Source organism: Oncorhynchus nerka, linkage group LG7, assembly GCF_034236695.1.
Source record: "Oncorhynchus nerka isolate Pitt River linkage group LG7, Oner_Uvic_2.0, whole genome shotgun sequence".
NCBI classification, from domain to species: domain Eukaryota; kingdom Metazoa; phylum Chordata; class Actinopteri; order Salmoniformes; family Salmonidae; genus Oncorhynchus; species Oncorhynchus nerka.
Window position 1 is genome coordinate 96,530,307 of NC_088402.1, and position 18,641 is coordinate 96,548,947.

General features: G+C 47.4%; 1 protein-coding gene across 2 annotated transcripts; it reads left to right on the forward strand.

Moving 5' to 3' along the window:
• The first annotated feature begins 965 nt into the window (after positions 1-965).
• LOC115127403 (transcription factor PU.1) lies at positions 966-18,350 on the forward strand. Of its 2 annotated transcripts, XM_065021016.1 has the most exons (6): positions 966-1,070; positions 2,866-2,901; positions 7,178-7,361; positions 7,730-7,848; positions 10,710-10,878; positions 17,206-18,350. In XM_065021016.1, the coding sequence occupies exons 2-6, from the start codon at positions 2,881-2,883 to the stop codon at positions 17,502-17,504; spliced, it is 792 nt and encodes a 263-aa protein (XP_064877088.1). In that variant the 5' UTR covers positions 966-1,070; positions 2,866-2,880; the 3' UTR covers positions 17,505-18,350. The 2 variants fall into 2 exon arrangements, with proteins under 2 accessions (XP_064877088.1, XP_029512879.1); XM_029657019.2 differs by lacking the exon at positions 966-1,070 and having other exon boundaries at positions 2,548-2,901.
• Positions 18,351-18,641: the final 291 nt, after the last annotated feature.

Sequence of the window (18,641 nt, forward strand, 5' to 3'; positions counted from 1 at the left end):
CTCCGCCTCTCCATTACACCCACCTAAACTCATGGTGAGAGAGTAGGCTCCGCCTCTCCATTACACCCACCTAAACTCATGGTGAGAGAGGGCTCCGCCTCTCCATTACACCCACCTAAACTCATGGTGAGAGAGTAGGCTCCGCCTCCCATTACACCCACCTAAACTCATGGTGAGAGAGTAGGCTCCGCCTCTCCATTACACCCACCTAAACTCATGGTGAGAGAGTAGGCTCCGCCTCTCCATTACACCCACCTAAACTCATGGTGAGAGAGTAGGCTCCGCCTCTCCATTACACCCACCTAAACTCATGGTGAGAGAGTAGGCTCCGCCTCTCCATTACACCCACCTAAACTCATGGTGAGAGAGTAGGCTCCGCCTCTCCATTACACCCACCTAAACTCATGGTGAGAGAGTAGGCTCCGCCTCTCCATTACACCCACCTAAACTCATGGTGAGAGAGTAGGCTCCGCCTCTCCATTACACCCACCTAAACTGATGGTGAGAGAGTAGGCTCCGCCTCTCCATTACACCCACCTAAACTGATGGTGAGAGAGTAGGCTCCGCCTCTCCATTACACCCACCTAAACTGATGGTGAGAGAGTAGGCTCCGCCTCTCCATTACACCCACCTAAACTCATGGTGAGAGAGTAGGCTCCGCCTCTCCATTACACCCACCTAAACTCATGGTGAGAGAGTAGGCTCCGCCTCTCCATTACACCCACCTAAACTCATGGTGAGAGAGTAGGCTCCGCCTCTCCATTACACCCACCTAAACTCATGGTGAGAGAGTAGGCTCCTCCTCTCCATTACACCCACCTAAACTCATGGTGAGAGAGTAGGCTCCGCCTCTCCATTACACCCACCTAAACTGATGGTGAGAAATTTTACATAATGATAGAGTGACTAGTGAAGAGTCAGAGAGAGAGAGAGAGAGAGAGAGAGTATAAAGGACTGGAGGAGCTTTCACCTGCCCACTCGTTCTGTCTCTCTTCCTCCATCACACCTCTCTCTCTGAAGGATATTACTGCATCAATCTGTCAAACAAACAACTTAAAGGACTCAAACAGGTAGAGATGTCCCTCCATCTCTCATTGGGAGTTTTACTTTAGCTGGCTTTCATTTGATGCACTTTTGCACTGTTAACCTGCTGTTAACCTGCTGTTAACCTGCTGTTAACCTGCTGTTAACCTGCTGTTCTCCTGCTGTTCTCCTGCTGTTAACCTGCTGTCCACCTACTGTTAACCTGCTGTCCACCTGCTGTTAACCTGCTGTTAACCTGCTGTTAACCAGCTGTCCACCTGCTGTTCTCCTGCTGTTCTCCTGCTGTTAACCTGCTGTTAACCTGCTGTCCACCTGCTGTTAACCTGCTGTTAACCTGCTGTTAACCTGCTGTCCACCTGCTGTTAACCTGCTGTTAACCTGCGGGTAACCTGCTGTTAACCTGCTGTTAACCTACTGTTAACCTGCTGTCCACCTGCTGTTAACCTGCTGTTAACCTGCTATTAACCTGCTGTCCACCTGCTGTTAACCTGCTGTCCACCTGCTGTTAACCTGCTGTTAACCTGCTGTTAACCTGTTGTCCACCTACTGTTAACCTGCTGTCCACCTGCGGTTAACCTGCTGTCCACCTGCTGTTAACCTGCTGTTAACCTGCTGTTAACCTGTTGTCCACCTGCTGTTAACCTGCTGTCCACCTGCTGTTAACCTGCTATTAACCTGCTGTCCACCTGTTGTTAACCTGCTGTCCACCTACTGTTAACCTGCTGTCCACCTGCTGTTAACCTGCTGTTAACCTGCTGTTAACCTGCTGTCCACCTGCTGTTAACCTGCTGTTAACCTGCTGTCCACCTGCTGTTAACCTGCTGTCCACCTGCTGTTAACCTACTGTTAACCTGCTGTTAACCTACTGTTAACCTGCTGTTAACCTGCTGTCAACCTACTGTTAACCTGCTGTCCACCTACTGTTAACCTGCTGTTAACCTACTGTTAACCTGTTGTTAACCTGCTGTTAACCTACTGTTAACCTGCTGTTAACCTGCTGTTAACCTGCTGTCCACCTGCTGTTAACCTGCTGTTAACCTGCTGTTAACCTACTGTTAACCTTCTGTTAACCTGCTGTTAACCTACTGTTAACCTGCTGTTAACCTACTTTTAACCTGCTGTCCACCTGCTGTTAACCTGCTGTTAACCTGCTGTTAACCTGCTGTCCACCTGCTGTTAACCTACTGTTAACCTGCTGTTAACCTGCTGTTAACCTACTGTTAACCTGCTGTTAACCTGCGGGTAACCTGCTGTTAATCTACTGTTAACCTGCTGTTAACCTACTGTTAACCTGCTGTTAACCTACTGTTAACCTGCTGTTAACCTGCGGGTAACCTGCTGTTAACCTACTGTTAACCTGCTGTTAACCTACTGTTAACCTGCTGTTAACCTACTGTTAACCTGCTGTTAACCTGCGGGTAACCTGCTGTTAACCTGCTGTCCACCTGCTGTTCTCCTGCTGTTAACCTGCTGTTAACCTGCTACAATGTGTAGTGATTTTAATGTCATGTTGTTATTTGAATGTCAAACTAAACCATATTATATTTTGTAATGACTCTTTTTGAGTATTTCTGACAAAGGTTTTATTTGTGTATCATGTTGAGCAGTTTGGTTTTTGGAGTTACGTAATTCTCAAATGGAACTGCTGCATGTTCCACTTTCAGTTACGGAACAGCGCAAGTCTCACGTGTGACATGATGTCTGTGCTGTGTCTTTCTCCTGGTATTCTGTTATTTAAAGAATGTGTTTAATGATTTTCAGATAGTGTGTGTCGACATGCTGGTATCCTGGTATTTAAAGGTTGTGTTTAATGATTTTCAGAGAGTGTGTGTCGACATGCTGGCTACTCTGGAGACGGTAAGAGAGGGTTTATTTTATACCTCAACAGACTGTGTTTTCTACCGTAAAAAGGGTCAGGGTGGTCTGTTTCTGTGTGTGTGGAAGCTGTGAATCCTTCTTTCACCCTTCTTCCAAACTCCCAGACAGACTGACGGACTCATAACATCATGTGGTTGACTCCCAGACACACAATCAATGTACTGTAGCTATGCAGCTAGAATATTTCAAAATTAGTATTTATTTTCTGTGTCTTGTATATTGATGTTGCTGTGAGAGTGACCAACACTTGCATATATTTGCTAGTCAAAGCAGACAGTGGGGTTAAAGGTGTGTGTGTGTGTGTGTGTGTGTGTGTGTGTGTGTGTGTGTGTGTGTGTGTGTGTAGTCAAAGTAGCGAACAGGCTGCTGTGCGTCTTCAGAACAACAACAAACTGCCAGTTATTAATTACAGTACACTACTAACAGATTCTGGTCCGTACACAACTATTAAATATATACTACTGTGTATTACTATACGATAACTACAGATCAGTACTAACAGAACTTTTACAAGAGAGACCAGGGCCTGCGTTTATAAAGTGCCTCAAAGTAGGACTTATCTGATAATGGAAAGGTGTCTTGTCAGTTATAGAATTCTTAAACCAGACAGTGATGTGAGGAAATATCACATGCAGATGTGATCCCCCTTCAGACGTGATCCCCCTTCACACGTGATCCCCCTTCACACGTGATCCCCCTTCACACGTGATCCCCCTTCACACGTGATCCCCCTTCACACGTGATCCCCCTTCCAATGTGATCCCCGTTCAGATGTGATCCCCCTTCAGATGTGATCCCCGTTCAGATGTGATCCCCCTTCAGATGTGATCCCCCTTCAGATGTGATCCCCATTCAGATGTGATCCCCCTTCAGATGTGATCCCCGTTCAGATGTGATCCCCCTTCCGATGTGATCCCCGTTCAGATGTGATCCCCGTTCAGATGTGATCCCCGTTCAGATGTGATCCCCGTTCAGATGTGATCCCCGTTCAGATGTGATCCCCGTTCAGATGTGATCCCCCTTCCGATGTGATCCCCGTTCAGATGTGATCCCCCTTCAGATGTGATCCCCGTTCAGATGTGATCCCCCTTCAGATGTGATCCCCGTTCAGATGTGATCCCCGTTCAGATGTGATCCCCGTTCAGATGTGATCCCCGTTCAGATGTGATCCCCGTTCAGATGTGATCCCCGTTCAGATGTGATCCCCCTTCAGATGTGATCCCCGTTCAGATGTGATGATCCCCATTCAGATGTGATCATCCTTCTTCATTTTTGTGGGATTCCAGATGTCATTAGAAGATGTTGATGGCAGTGATTTGTTACATTCATTGTGACAGTCCATGTTATAGTCCTTGTTATAGTCCTTGTTATCATCATAGTTATAGTCCATGTTATAGTCCTTGTTATAGTCCTTGTTATAGTCCATGTTATAGTCCTTGTTATAGTCCTTGTTATAGTCCATGTTATAGTCCTTGTTATAGTCCTTGTTATAGTCATTGCTATAGTCCATGTGACAGTCCTTGTTATAGTCCTTGTTATAGTCCTTGTGACAGTCCATGTTATAGTCCTTGTTATAGTCCTTGTTATAGTCCATGTTATAGTCCTTGTGACAGTCCATGTTATAGTCCTTGTTATAGTCCTTGTGACAGTCCTTGTTATAGTCCTTGTTATAGTCCTTGTTATAGTCCATGTTATAGTCCTTGTTATAGTCCTTGTTATAGTCATTGCTACAGTCCATGTGACAGTCCTTGTTATAGTCCTTGTTATAGTCCTTGTTATAGTCCTTGTTACAGTCCATGTTATAGTCCTTGTTATAGTCCATGTTATAGTCCATGTAACAGTCCATGTTATAGTCATTGTTATAGTCCTTGCTACCTTCATTGTTACAGTCCATGTGACAGTCCATGTTATAGTCATTGCTATAGTCATTGCTACAGTCCATGTGACAGTCCATGTTATAGTCCTTGTTATAGTCCATGTAACAGTCCATGTTATAGTCAATGTTATAGTCAATGTTATAGTCATTGTTATAGTCATTGTTATAGTCATTGCTACAGTCCATGTGACAGTCCATGTTATAGTCCATGTTATAGTCCATGTTATAGTCCTTGTTATAGTCCATGTAACAGTCCATGTTAGTGTCCATGTTACAGTCCTTGTTATAGTCCTTGTTATAGTCCTTGCTACCTTCATTGTTACAGTCCATGTGACAGTCCGTGTGACAGTCCCAGTCCTTGCTACATTCATTGCTACAGTCCATGTGACAGTCCCAGTCCTTGTTATAGTCCTTGTTACAGTCCATGTTATAGTCCTTGTTATAGTCCTTGTTACAGTCCATGTTATAGTCCTTGTTATAGTCCGTGTTATAGTCCTTGTTATAGTCATTGCTATAGTCATTGCTACAGTCCATGTGACAGTCCATGTTATAGTCCTTGTTATAGTCCATGTAACAGTCCATGTTATAGTCAATGTTATAGTCAATGTTATAGTCAATAGTCATTGTTATAGTCATTGCTATAGTCATTGCTACAGTCCATGTGACAGTCCATGTTATAGTCCATGTTATAGTCCTTGTTATAGTCCATGTAACAGTCCATGTTATAGTCCATGTTACAGTCCTTGTTATAGTCCATGTAACAGTCCATGTTATAGTCATTGTTATAGTCCTTGCTACCTTCATTGTTACAGTCCATGTGACAGTCCGTGTGACAGTCCCAGTCCTTGCTACATTCATTGCTACAGTCCATGTGACAGTCCCAGTCTTTGCTACATTCATTGTTACAGTCCATGTGACAGTCCATCTTTGCTACATTCATTGTTACAGTCCATGTGACAGTCCATGTGACAGTCCCAGTCTTTGCTACATTCATTGTTACAGTCCATGTGACAGTCCCAGTCCTTGCTACATTCATTGTTACAGTCCATGTGACAGTCCCAGTCTTTGCTACATTCATTGTTACAGTCCATGTGACAGTCCCAGTCCTTGCTACATTCATTGTTACAGTCCATGTGACAGTCCCAGTCCTTGCTACATTCATTGTTACAGTCCATGTGACAGTCCCAGTCCTTGCTACATTCATTGTTACAGTCCATGTGACAGTCCCAGTCTTTGCTACATTCATTGTTACAGTCCATGTGACAGTCCCAGTCTTTGCTACATTCATTGTTACAGTCCATGTGACAGTCCCAGTCCTTGCTACATTCATTGTTACAGTCCGTGTGACAGTCCCAGTCCTTGCTACATTCATTGTTACAGTCCGTGTGACAGTCCTTGTTACAGTCCTCTAAGTTATATTCCAGTGATTTTGTGCTTAGTATGTTTGAGCTTGAACGTGTTTATATACACTCAGTTTATAACATATTAGGGTGAGGGTTAGGGTGAGGGTGAGGGTTAGGGTTAGGGTGAGGGTTAGGATGAGGGTTATGGTGAGGGTGAGGGTTAGGGTGAGGTGAGGGTTAGAGGGTAAGGGTGAGGGTTAGGGTGAGGATGAGGGTTAGGGTTAGAAACATTAGGACATGGACTGACCAGGTGAATCCAGGTGAAAGCTTTCATCTCTTATTGATGTCACTTATTAAATCCACTTCAATCAGTGTAGATGAAGGGGAGGAGACATGTAGATGAAGGGGAGGAGACATGTAGATGAAGGGGAGGAGACATGTAGATGAAGGGGAGGAGACAGGTTGAAGAAGAAGAGGATGAGACATGTAGATGAAGGGGAGGAGACAGGTTGAAGAAGAAGGGAAGGAGACATGTAGATGAAGGGGAGGAGACATGTAGATGAAGGGGAGGAGACATGTAGATGAAGGGGAGGAGACATGTAGATGAAGGGGAGGAGACAGGTTGAAGAAGGATTATTAAGAATTGAGAGATTTGAGACATGGATTGTGCATGTGTGCCATTCAGAGGGTGAATGGGAAAGACAAAATATTTCAGTTCCTTTGAATGGGGTATGGTAGTAGGTGCCCAGGGGCACTGGTTTGAGTCTGTCAAGAACTGCAGCTCTGGTGGGTTTTTCACACTCAACAGTTTCATGTATGTACCTAGAATGTTACACCACCCAAAGGACATCCAGCCAACTTGACACAGCTGTGGGAAGCATTGGAGTCACCTTGAATGCTTTCGACACCTTGTAGAGTCCATGACCCGACGAATTGAGGCTGTTCTGAGGGCAAAAGGGGGTGCAACTCAATATTATATATATATATAGACAGTATATACACCGTACGTATACACTGACCATGCTGTCTCCTCTAGATGGGTTATATCCCAGGCTGGCCCGGTCCTGCCCAGACCCCGGTAGAGGTGGACCTGGACGTCATAGAGGAATATTTACAGGAACACTCCCTGGACGTCCAACACACACCTCCTACGCCTCCTGCCACGCCCGCTCAGCAAACACACACACACTCACAACAACACCAGGAGACCAGCGTCATAGGTGAGCGTGTGTGTGTTTATTGATTGATTGAGTGGTCGATTGATTTAATTGATCGACTGATTTATTTATACATTTGTTTATTCTCTTATTGATTGATTAATAAACTGATTGATTGGTTGATTGGTTGACTACCTGATTGCCTGATTGGTTGATTACCTGATTGCCTGATTGATTGGTTGATTGGTTGATTACCTGATTGATTGGTTGATTGCCTGATTGATTGGTTGTTTGGTTGATTACCTGATTGCCTGATTGATTGGTTGATTACCTGATTGCCTGATTGATTGGTTGATTGCCTGATTGCCTGATTGATTACCTGATTGCCTGATTGATTAATTTGTTGACGTATTGATGTATTGTCTCTTCAGAGAACAGCTGGTCTGGTCAGTATGCCTACCAGTGGCATTATGACTATAGTTCTCCTAATAAGGAATATGAAAAACAGGCTCCGCCCACAGAATGGCCTCGTCTTCATGGCAACCACTGGGTGAGTACAATGAACACACCCTCTCACACAACATGCATACTGTAGGGGCCGTAATGCAGAAGTCTTCACAATACTACTATTCATGTATATTTGCACATTTGTATAATGTTCATATTTAAGCCATTCCAGAATAGACATTTGTATAGGAAAACCCCCTGTTCGTTCTCTCCATTAGTTTAGCATGTGTGACATCATATGCCTGACATTATTGCTATGCTCATTAGGCAAGAAGAAGTCGATGGACTGTTCAATTAATTTCCTTTGTAAAATGTTCATTGCTGTATAAAAAGGTCAAACGGAGAAGGTTTTGAACGGTTTTATTGGTGTCAGATTCACTACTTTTAACATTGACTCCTGTGGTGACTACTGAGATGGCTGCTCTACTACACAATACAACAGGGCTACTACACGTTTACTACACACCTACAACACTCAACAGGGCTACTACACGTTTACTACACACCTACAACACTCAACAGGGCTACTACACGTTTACTACACACCTACAACACTCAACAAGGCTACTACACGTTTACTACACACCTACAACACTCAACAGGGCTACTACACGTTTACTACACACCTACAACACTCAACAGGGCTACTACACGTTTACTACACACCTACAACACTCAACAGGGCTACTACACGTTTACTACACACCTACAACACTCAACAGGGCTACTACACGTTTACTACACACCTACAACACTCAACAGGGCTACTACACGTTTACTACACACCTACAACACACAACAGGGCTACTACACGTTTACTACACACCTACAACACTCAACAGGGCTACTACACGTTTACTACACACCTACAACACTCAACAGGGCTACTACACGTTTACTAAACACCTACAACACTCAACAGGGCTACTACACGTTTACTACACACCTACAACACTCAACAGGGCTACTACACGTTTATTACACACCTACAACACTCAACAGGGCTACTACACGTTTACTACACACCTACAACACTCAACAGGGCTACTACACGTTTACTACACACCTACAACACTCAACAGGGCTACTACACGTTTACTACACACCTACAACACACAACAGGGCTACTACACACCTTACAGGGCTACACACCCTACAACACTCAACAGGGCTACTACACGTTTACTACACACCTACAACACACAACAGGGCTACTACACGTTTACTACACACCTACAACACTCAACAGGGCTACTACACGTTTACTACACACCTACAACACACAACAGGGCTACTACACACCTACAACAACACACAACAGGGCTACAACACTCAACAGGGCTTACTACACACCTACAACACACAACAGGGCTACTACACGTTTACTACACACCTACAACACTCAACAGGGCTACTACACGTTTACTACACACCTACAACACTCAACAGGGCTACTACACGTTTACAACACACATACAACACACAACAGGGCTACTACACGTTTACTACACACCTACAGCACTCAACAGGGCTACTACACGTTTACTATACACCTACAACACTCAACAGGGCTACTACACGTTTACTACACACCTACAACACACAACAGGGCTACTACACGTTTACTACACACCTACAACACACAACAGGGCTACTACACGTTTACTACACACCTACAACACACAACAGGGCTACTACACGTTTACTACACACCTACAACACTCAACAGGGCTACTACACGTTTACTACACACCTACAACACTCAACAGGGCTACTACACGTTTACTACACACCTACAACACTCAACAGGGCTACTACACGTTTACTACACACCTACAACACACAACAGGGCTACTACACGTTTACTACACACCTACAACACTCAACAGGGCTACTACACGTTTACTACACACCTACAACACTCAACAGGGCTACTACACACCTACAACACTCAACAGGGCTACTACACGTTTACTACACACCTACAACACTCAACAGGGCTACTACACGTTTACTACACACCTACAACACACAACAGGGCTACTACACGTTTACTACACACCTACAACACTCAACAGGGCTACTACACGTTTACTACACACCTACAACACTCAACAGGGCTACTACACACCTACAACACTCAACAGGGCTACTACACACCTACAACACACAACAGGGCTACTACACGTTTACTACACACCTACAACACACAACAGGGCTACTACACGTTTACTACACACCTACAACACTCAACAGGGCTACTACACGTTTACTACACACCTACAACACTCAACAGGGCTACTACACGTTTACAACACACATACAACCCTCAACTTGACTACTACAAGTTTAATACACACATACAATACAACAGGGCTACTACACGTTTACTACACACCTACAACACACAACAGGGCTACTACACGTTTACTACACACCTACAACACTCAACAGGGCTACTACACGTTTACTACACACCTACAACACTCAACAGGGCTACTACACGTTTACTACACACCTACAACACACAACAGGGCTACTACACGTTTACTACACACCTACAACACTCAACAGGGCTACTACACACCTACAACACTCAACAGGGCTACTACACACCTACAACACTCAACAGGGCTACTACACGTTTACTACACACCTACAACACTCAACAGGGCTACTACACGTTTACAACACACATACAACCCTCAACTTGACTACTACAAGTTTAATACACACATACAATACAACAGGGCTACTACACGTTTACTACACACAACAGGGCTACTACACGTTTACTACACACATACTACACAGTACTACACATTAATAAGGAAAGATATTGAATGTAATAATGTAAGTCAGACCGATATTTAAACTGTCTGACTGAGGGGATGTGTGTTTCAGGAGCACAGCACCTATTCCAGTGAGACAACTCCCTGCAGTGAGTCTGACTCCTCCAGCTCCCTCTGTCTAGACTACCCTCCATCCTCTCCCTCCGACGCTCTCTCCTGCCCCCCTGCTGAGAGGAGAGGCAGGAAGACCAGCGAAATACTGCCCCTCACATCACACTCAGGTAACAACACTACACACACCCACACCACTACATACACCCACACCACTACACACACACACACCACTACACAAACACACACCACTACACAAACACACACCACCACACAAACACACACCACCACATACACCCACACCACTACATACACCCACACCACTACACATACACACCACTACACACACACACACACACACCACTACACACACCCACACCACTACACACACACACCACTACACACACACACACCACTACACACACACACACCACTACACACACACACACCACACCACACACACACACCACTACACACACACACCACCACTACACACACACACACCACCACACACACACACACCACCACATACACCCACACCACTACATACACCCCACACACACTACACACACACACACACACCACTACACACACACACACCACTACACACACACACACCACACCACTACACACCCACACCACTACACACACCCACACCACTACACACACCCACACCACTACACACACACACACACACCACTACACACACACACACCACTACACACACACACCACTACATACACCCACACCACTACATACACCCACACCACTACACACACACCACTACACATACACACCACTACACACACACACACACCACTACACACACACAAACCACTACACACACCACTACACACACACACACCACTACACACACACACACCACTACACACACACACACACACCACTACACACACACCACCACTACACACACACACACACCACTACACACACACACCACCACATACACCCACACCACTACATACACCCACACCACTACACACACACACACACACACCACTACACACACACACACACACACTACACACACACAAACCACTACACACACCCACACCACTACACACACCCACACCACTACACACACACACCACTACACACACACACACCAATACACACACACACCACTACACACACACACCCACACCACTACACACACCCACACCACTACACACACACACCACTACATACACCCACACCACTACACACACACACACCACTACACACACACACACCACTACACACACACACACCACTACACACACCCACACCACTACACACACACACCCACACCACTACACACACCCACACCACTACACACACCCACACTACTACCCACACCCACACCACCACACAATGACAAAAACACACCACTACACACTACCTCACCACAACACACTACCGCACCCACACCACTACACACTACCACACCGTTACATATACCCATACCACTACATACACCCACACCACTACACACACCCACACCACTACACAACGACAAACACACACCACTACACACTACCTCATCACTACACACTGCCACACGCACACAAACACACACCACTACACGCTACCACACAATTACACTATACCACACCACTACACACTACCACACCACCACACACTACCACACCACTACACACTGGCAAACACCTACCCACACCACTACACACACCCACACCACCACACACTACCACACCACTACACACCGGCAAACACCTACCCACAGCACTACACGCTACCACACACTAACCACACCATTACACACTACCCACACCATTAAACACTACCATACCACTACACACATCCACACCATTACACACCCCCACACCACTACATACACCCACACCACTATACACCCACACCACTACACACAACCACACCATTACACACCCCCACACCACTACACACACCCACACCACTACACACTACCACACCACACACCCACACCACTACAAACTACCATACCACTACATACACCCACACGACTACACACACACAACCACGCCACTACACAACACCACACCACAATGACAAACACACACCACTACACACTACCTCACCACAACACACTACCGCACCCACACCACTACACACTACCACACCGTTACATATACCCACACCACAACATACACCCACACCACTACACACACACACCCACACCACTACACAACGACAAACACACACCACTACACACTACCTCATCACTACACACTGCCACACGCACACCACTACACGCTACCACACAATTACACTATACCACACCACTACACACTACCACACCACCACACACTACCACACCACTACAAACTACCACACCACTACACACCGGCAAACACCTACCCACACCACTACACACTACCACACACTACCCACACCATTACACACAACCACACCACTACACCACCACACACTACCACACCACACACCCACACCATTACACACCCCCACACCATTACCACACCACTACACCACTACAAACTACCATACCACTACACACATCCACACCATTACACACCCCCACACCATTACCACACCACTACATACACCCACACCATTACACACCACCACATACACCCACACCACTATACACCCACACCACTACACACAACCATACCACTACACCACACCCACACCACTACATACACCCACACGACTACACACACACCACTACACAACACCACACCACAATGACAAACACACACCACTACACACACCCACACCACTACAAACTACCATACCACTACATACACCCACACGACTACACACACACACCCACGCCACTACACAACACCACACCACAATGACAAACACACACCCACACCACTACACACTACCTCACCACTACACACACCCACACCACTAACTCACCACTACATACTACTACACACTACAACACCACTACACACACTATCACACCACTACACACTACCACACCACTACACACGACCACACCACTACCACACCACTACATACACCCACACCACCACCCACACCACTACACCAACCATACCACCACTACAAACTACCATACCACTACATACACCCACACGACTACACACACACACCCACGCCACTACACAATACCACACCACAATGACAAACACACACCCACACCACTACACACTACCTCACCACTACACACTACCACACCACTACACACTACCACACCACTACACACTACCACAACACTACATACACCACTACACACCGGCAAACACCTACCCACACCACTACACGCTACCACACACTAACCACACCATTACACACTAACCACACCATTACACACTACCACACCACTACACCACCACACACTACCACACCACTACACGCTACAACACCACTACACACCGGCAAACACCTACCCACACCACTACACGCGACCACACCACAACACGCGACCACACCACTACACACACCCATACCACTATACACTACCCACACCACTACACACACCCATACCACTACACAATACCACACCACTACACACTACCACTACACACACCCACAAACACACACACACCCCCACAACACTACACACACCCACAACACTACACATTACAACACCACTACAACAGCACTACACACTACCACACCACTCTACCACAAACATACACCCACACCACTACACACTATCACACTACCACACCACTACACACCGGCAAACACCTACCCACACCACTACACACACCCACACCCATACACACTACCACATCACCACACACTACCACACTACCACACCACTACACACGACCACTACACGCTACCACACCACTACACACCGGCAAACACCTACCCACACGACTACACACCCACGCCACTACACAATACCACACCACTACCCACACCATTACACACACCCACACCACTACATACACCCACACGACTACACACCCACGCCACTACACACTACCACTACACAACGACAAACACACAGCCACACCACTACACACTACACACTACCACACCATTACACACTACCTCACCATTACACACTACACGCTACCTCACCACTACACGCTACCTCACCACTACACGCTACCTCACCACTACACGCTACCTCACCACTACACGCTACCACACCATTACACACTACCACACCATTACACACTACCACACCACTACACACACCCACTACACACTACCACAAACACACACCACTACCACACAATTACACTATACCACACCATTACACACTACCACACCACTACACACTACCTCACCACTACACACACCCACGCCACTACACACTACCACTACACACTACCACACACTACCACACCACTACACACTACCACACCACTACACACTACCACACACTACCACACTACCACACACACCCACACCACTACACACTACCACACACTACCTCACCACTACACACTACCACACACTACCGCACCACTACACACTACCACACAACTACACGCTACCACACCACTACACACTACTACACACTACCACACCACACCAGTACACACTACCACACGATTACACACTACCACAAACACACACAACTACAGACTACCCCACAACTACAACCTACCAGACCACTACACACACCACTACACACGCTGACACCACTACATACTGACACCACAACCCACGCTGACACCACAGCGCTACACACGCTAACACCACGGAACACGCTGACACCACAACCCACGCTGACACCACAGCACACGCTGACACCACAGCACAGCACACGCTGACACCACAGCACACGCTGACACCACAGCACACGCTGACACCACGGCACAGCACACGCTGACATCACAGCACACACTGACACCACACCACAGCACACACTGACACCACAGCACACGCTGACACCACAGCACAGCACACGCTGACACCACAGCACAGCACACGCTGACACCACACCACAGCACACGCTGACACCACAGCACACACTGACACCACACCACAGCACACACTGACAACACAGCACACGCTGACACCACAGCACAGCACACGCTGACACCACAGCACACGCTGACACCACAGCACACACTGACACCACAGCACACGCTGACACCACAGCACACGCTGACACCACAGCACACACTGACACCACAGCACACACTGACACCACAGCACACGCTGACACCACAGCACACACTGACACCACAGCACACACTGACACCACAGCACACGCTGACACCACAGCACACACTGACACCACAGCACACGCTGACACCACAGCACACACTGACACCACAGCACACACTGACACCACACCACAGCACACACTGACACCACAGCACACACTGACACCACAGCACACACTGACACCACAGCACACGCTGACACCACACCACAGCACACGCTGACACCACACCACAGCACACGCTGACACCACACCACACCACTACACACTACCACACCACTACACACTACCACACCACTACACACTACCACACACTACCACACTACCACACACACCCACACCACTACACACTACCACACACTACCTCACCACTACACACTACCACACACTACCGCACCACTACACACTACCACACAACTACACGCTACCACACCACTACACACTACTACACACTACCACACCACTACCACACCACACCAGTACACACTACCACACGATTACACACTACCACAAACACACACAACTACAGACTACCCCACAACTACAACCTACCAGACCACTACACACACCACTACACACACTGACACCACAACCCACACTGACACCACAGCACACGCTAACACCACTACATACTGACACCACAACCCACGCTGACACCACAGCACTACACACGCTAACACCACGGAACACGCTGACACCACAACCCACGCTGACACCACAGCACACGCTGACACCACAGCACAGCACACGCTGACACCACAGCACACGCTGACACCACAGCACACGCTGACACCACGGCACAGCACACGCTGACACCACAGCACACACTGACACCACACCACAGCACACACTGACACCACAGCACACGCTGACACCACAGCACAGCACACGCTGACACCACAGCACACACTGACACCACAGCACACACTGACACCACAGCACACACTGACACCACAGCACACGCTGACACCACAGCACACGCTGACACCACAGCACACGCTGACACCACAGCACACGCTGACACCACAGCACACACTGACACCACACCACAGCACACACTGACACCACAGCACACACTGACACCACAGCACACACTGACACCACAGCACACGCTGACACCACAGCACACGCTGACACCACACCACAGCACACGCTGACACCACACCACAGCACACGCTGACACCACACCACACCACTACATCACAGCCTTACTCCCCAGTGACCCCTGTCTCACTCTTCTATCAGACCCACGCCCCATCCAGCCACCCACACACACCAACCTTAACGAATAAACAAAAACTTAATAACGAATAAAAACTAATAAATAACAATATACTTACTTCCTGTATCCCCCCTTTTACCCCGACAGGAAAGAAGAAGGAGCGTCTGTTCCACTTTCTGTTTGAGATGCTACAGACCCCCTCCATGCGGAGCTGCATCTGGTGGGTACAGTCCTGCTCCGGCACCTTCCAGTTCTCCTCCCAGAACAAGGAGCGTCTGGCCCAGCTGTGGGGCCGAAGGAAGGGAAATCGCAAGACCATGACATACCAGAAGATGGCTCGAGCACTCAGAAACTACAGCAGAACAGGAGAGATCTGTAAGGTGAAGAGGAAGCTCACGTACCAGTTTAGTGAGGGAACACTGAGGGGGCTGCAGGGAGCATGTTAGGGAGAGTGAGAAGGAGGAACATATGCTAGCACAGTTACCTGGCAGGGCACAAAGATAAATACTGAGTATTTGTAGGATGAGGAAGTAGAAGAAGAGGAGCAAGAGGAAGAGGAGGAGGAGAAGCAGGAGGAGGAAGAGGAGGAGAAGGAAGAGTATGAAGAGGGGGAGGAGGAGGAAGAAGAGCAGGAGGAGGAAGAGGAACAACATCACCCTAACCCCTAACCCTTCTGTCTTCAACAGGTAGACACCATGTAGACGGGGGTCTTCAATATGTAGAAGCTAGGGAAAGGACCTTCAACATGTAGAAGCTAGGGAAAGGGTCTTCAACGTGTAGAAGCTAGGGAAAGGGCCTTCAACATGTAGTAGCTAGGGAAAGGGCCTCCAACATGTAGAAGCTAGGGAAGGGCCTTCAACATGTAGTAGCTAGGGAAAGGGCCTTCAACATGTAGACACCATGTAGAAGCTAGGGAAAGGGCCTCCAACATGTAGTAGCTAGGGAAAGGGCCTTCAACATGTAGAAGCTAGGGAAAGGGCCTTCAACATGTAGAAGCTAGGGAAAGGGCCTTCAACATGTAGAAGCTAGGGAAAGGGCCTTCAACATGTAGAAGCTAGGGAAAGGACCTTCAACATGTAGAAGCTAGAGAAAGGGCCTTCAACATGTAGAAGCTAGGGAAAGGGCCTTCAACATGTAGAAGATAGGGAAAGGGCCTTCAACATGTAGAAGCTAGGAAAGGGCCTTCAACATGTAGAAGCTAGGGAAAGGGCCTTCAACATGTAGAAGCTAGGGAAGGGCCTTCAACATGTAGAAGATAGGAAAAGGGCCTTCAACATGTAGAAGCTAGGGAAGGGCCTTCAAGATGTAGAAGATAGGGAAAGGGCCTTCAACATGTAGAAGCTAGGGAAAGGGTCTTCAACATGTAGACACCATGTAGAAGCTAGGGAAAGGGCCTTCAACATGTAGAAGCTAGGGAAGGGCCTTCAACATGTAGAAGCTAGGGAAGGGGCCTTCAACATGTAGAAGCTAGAGAAAGGGCCTTCAACATGTAGAAGCTAGAGAAAGGGCCTTCAACATGTAGACACCATGTAGAAGCTAGGGAAAGGGCCTTCAACATGTAGAAGCTAGGGAAAGGGCCTTCA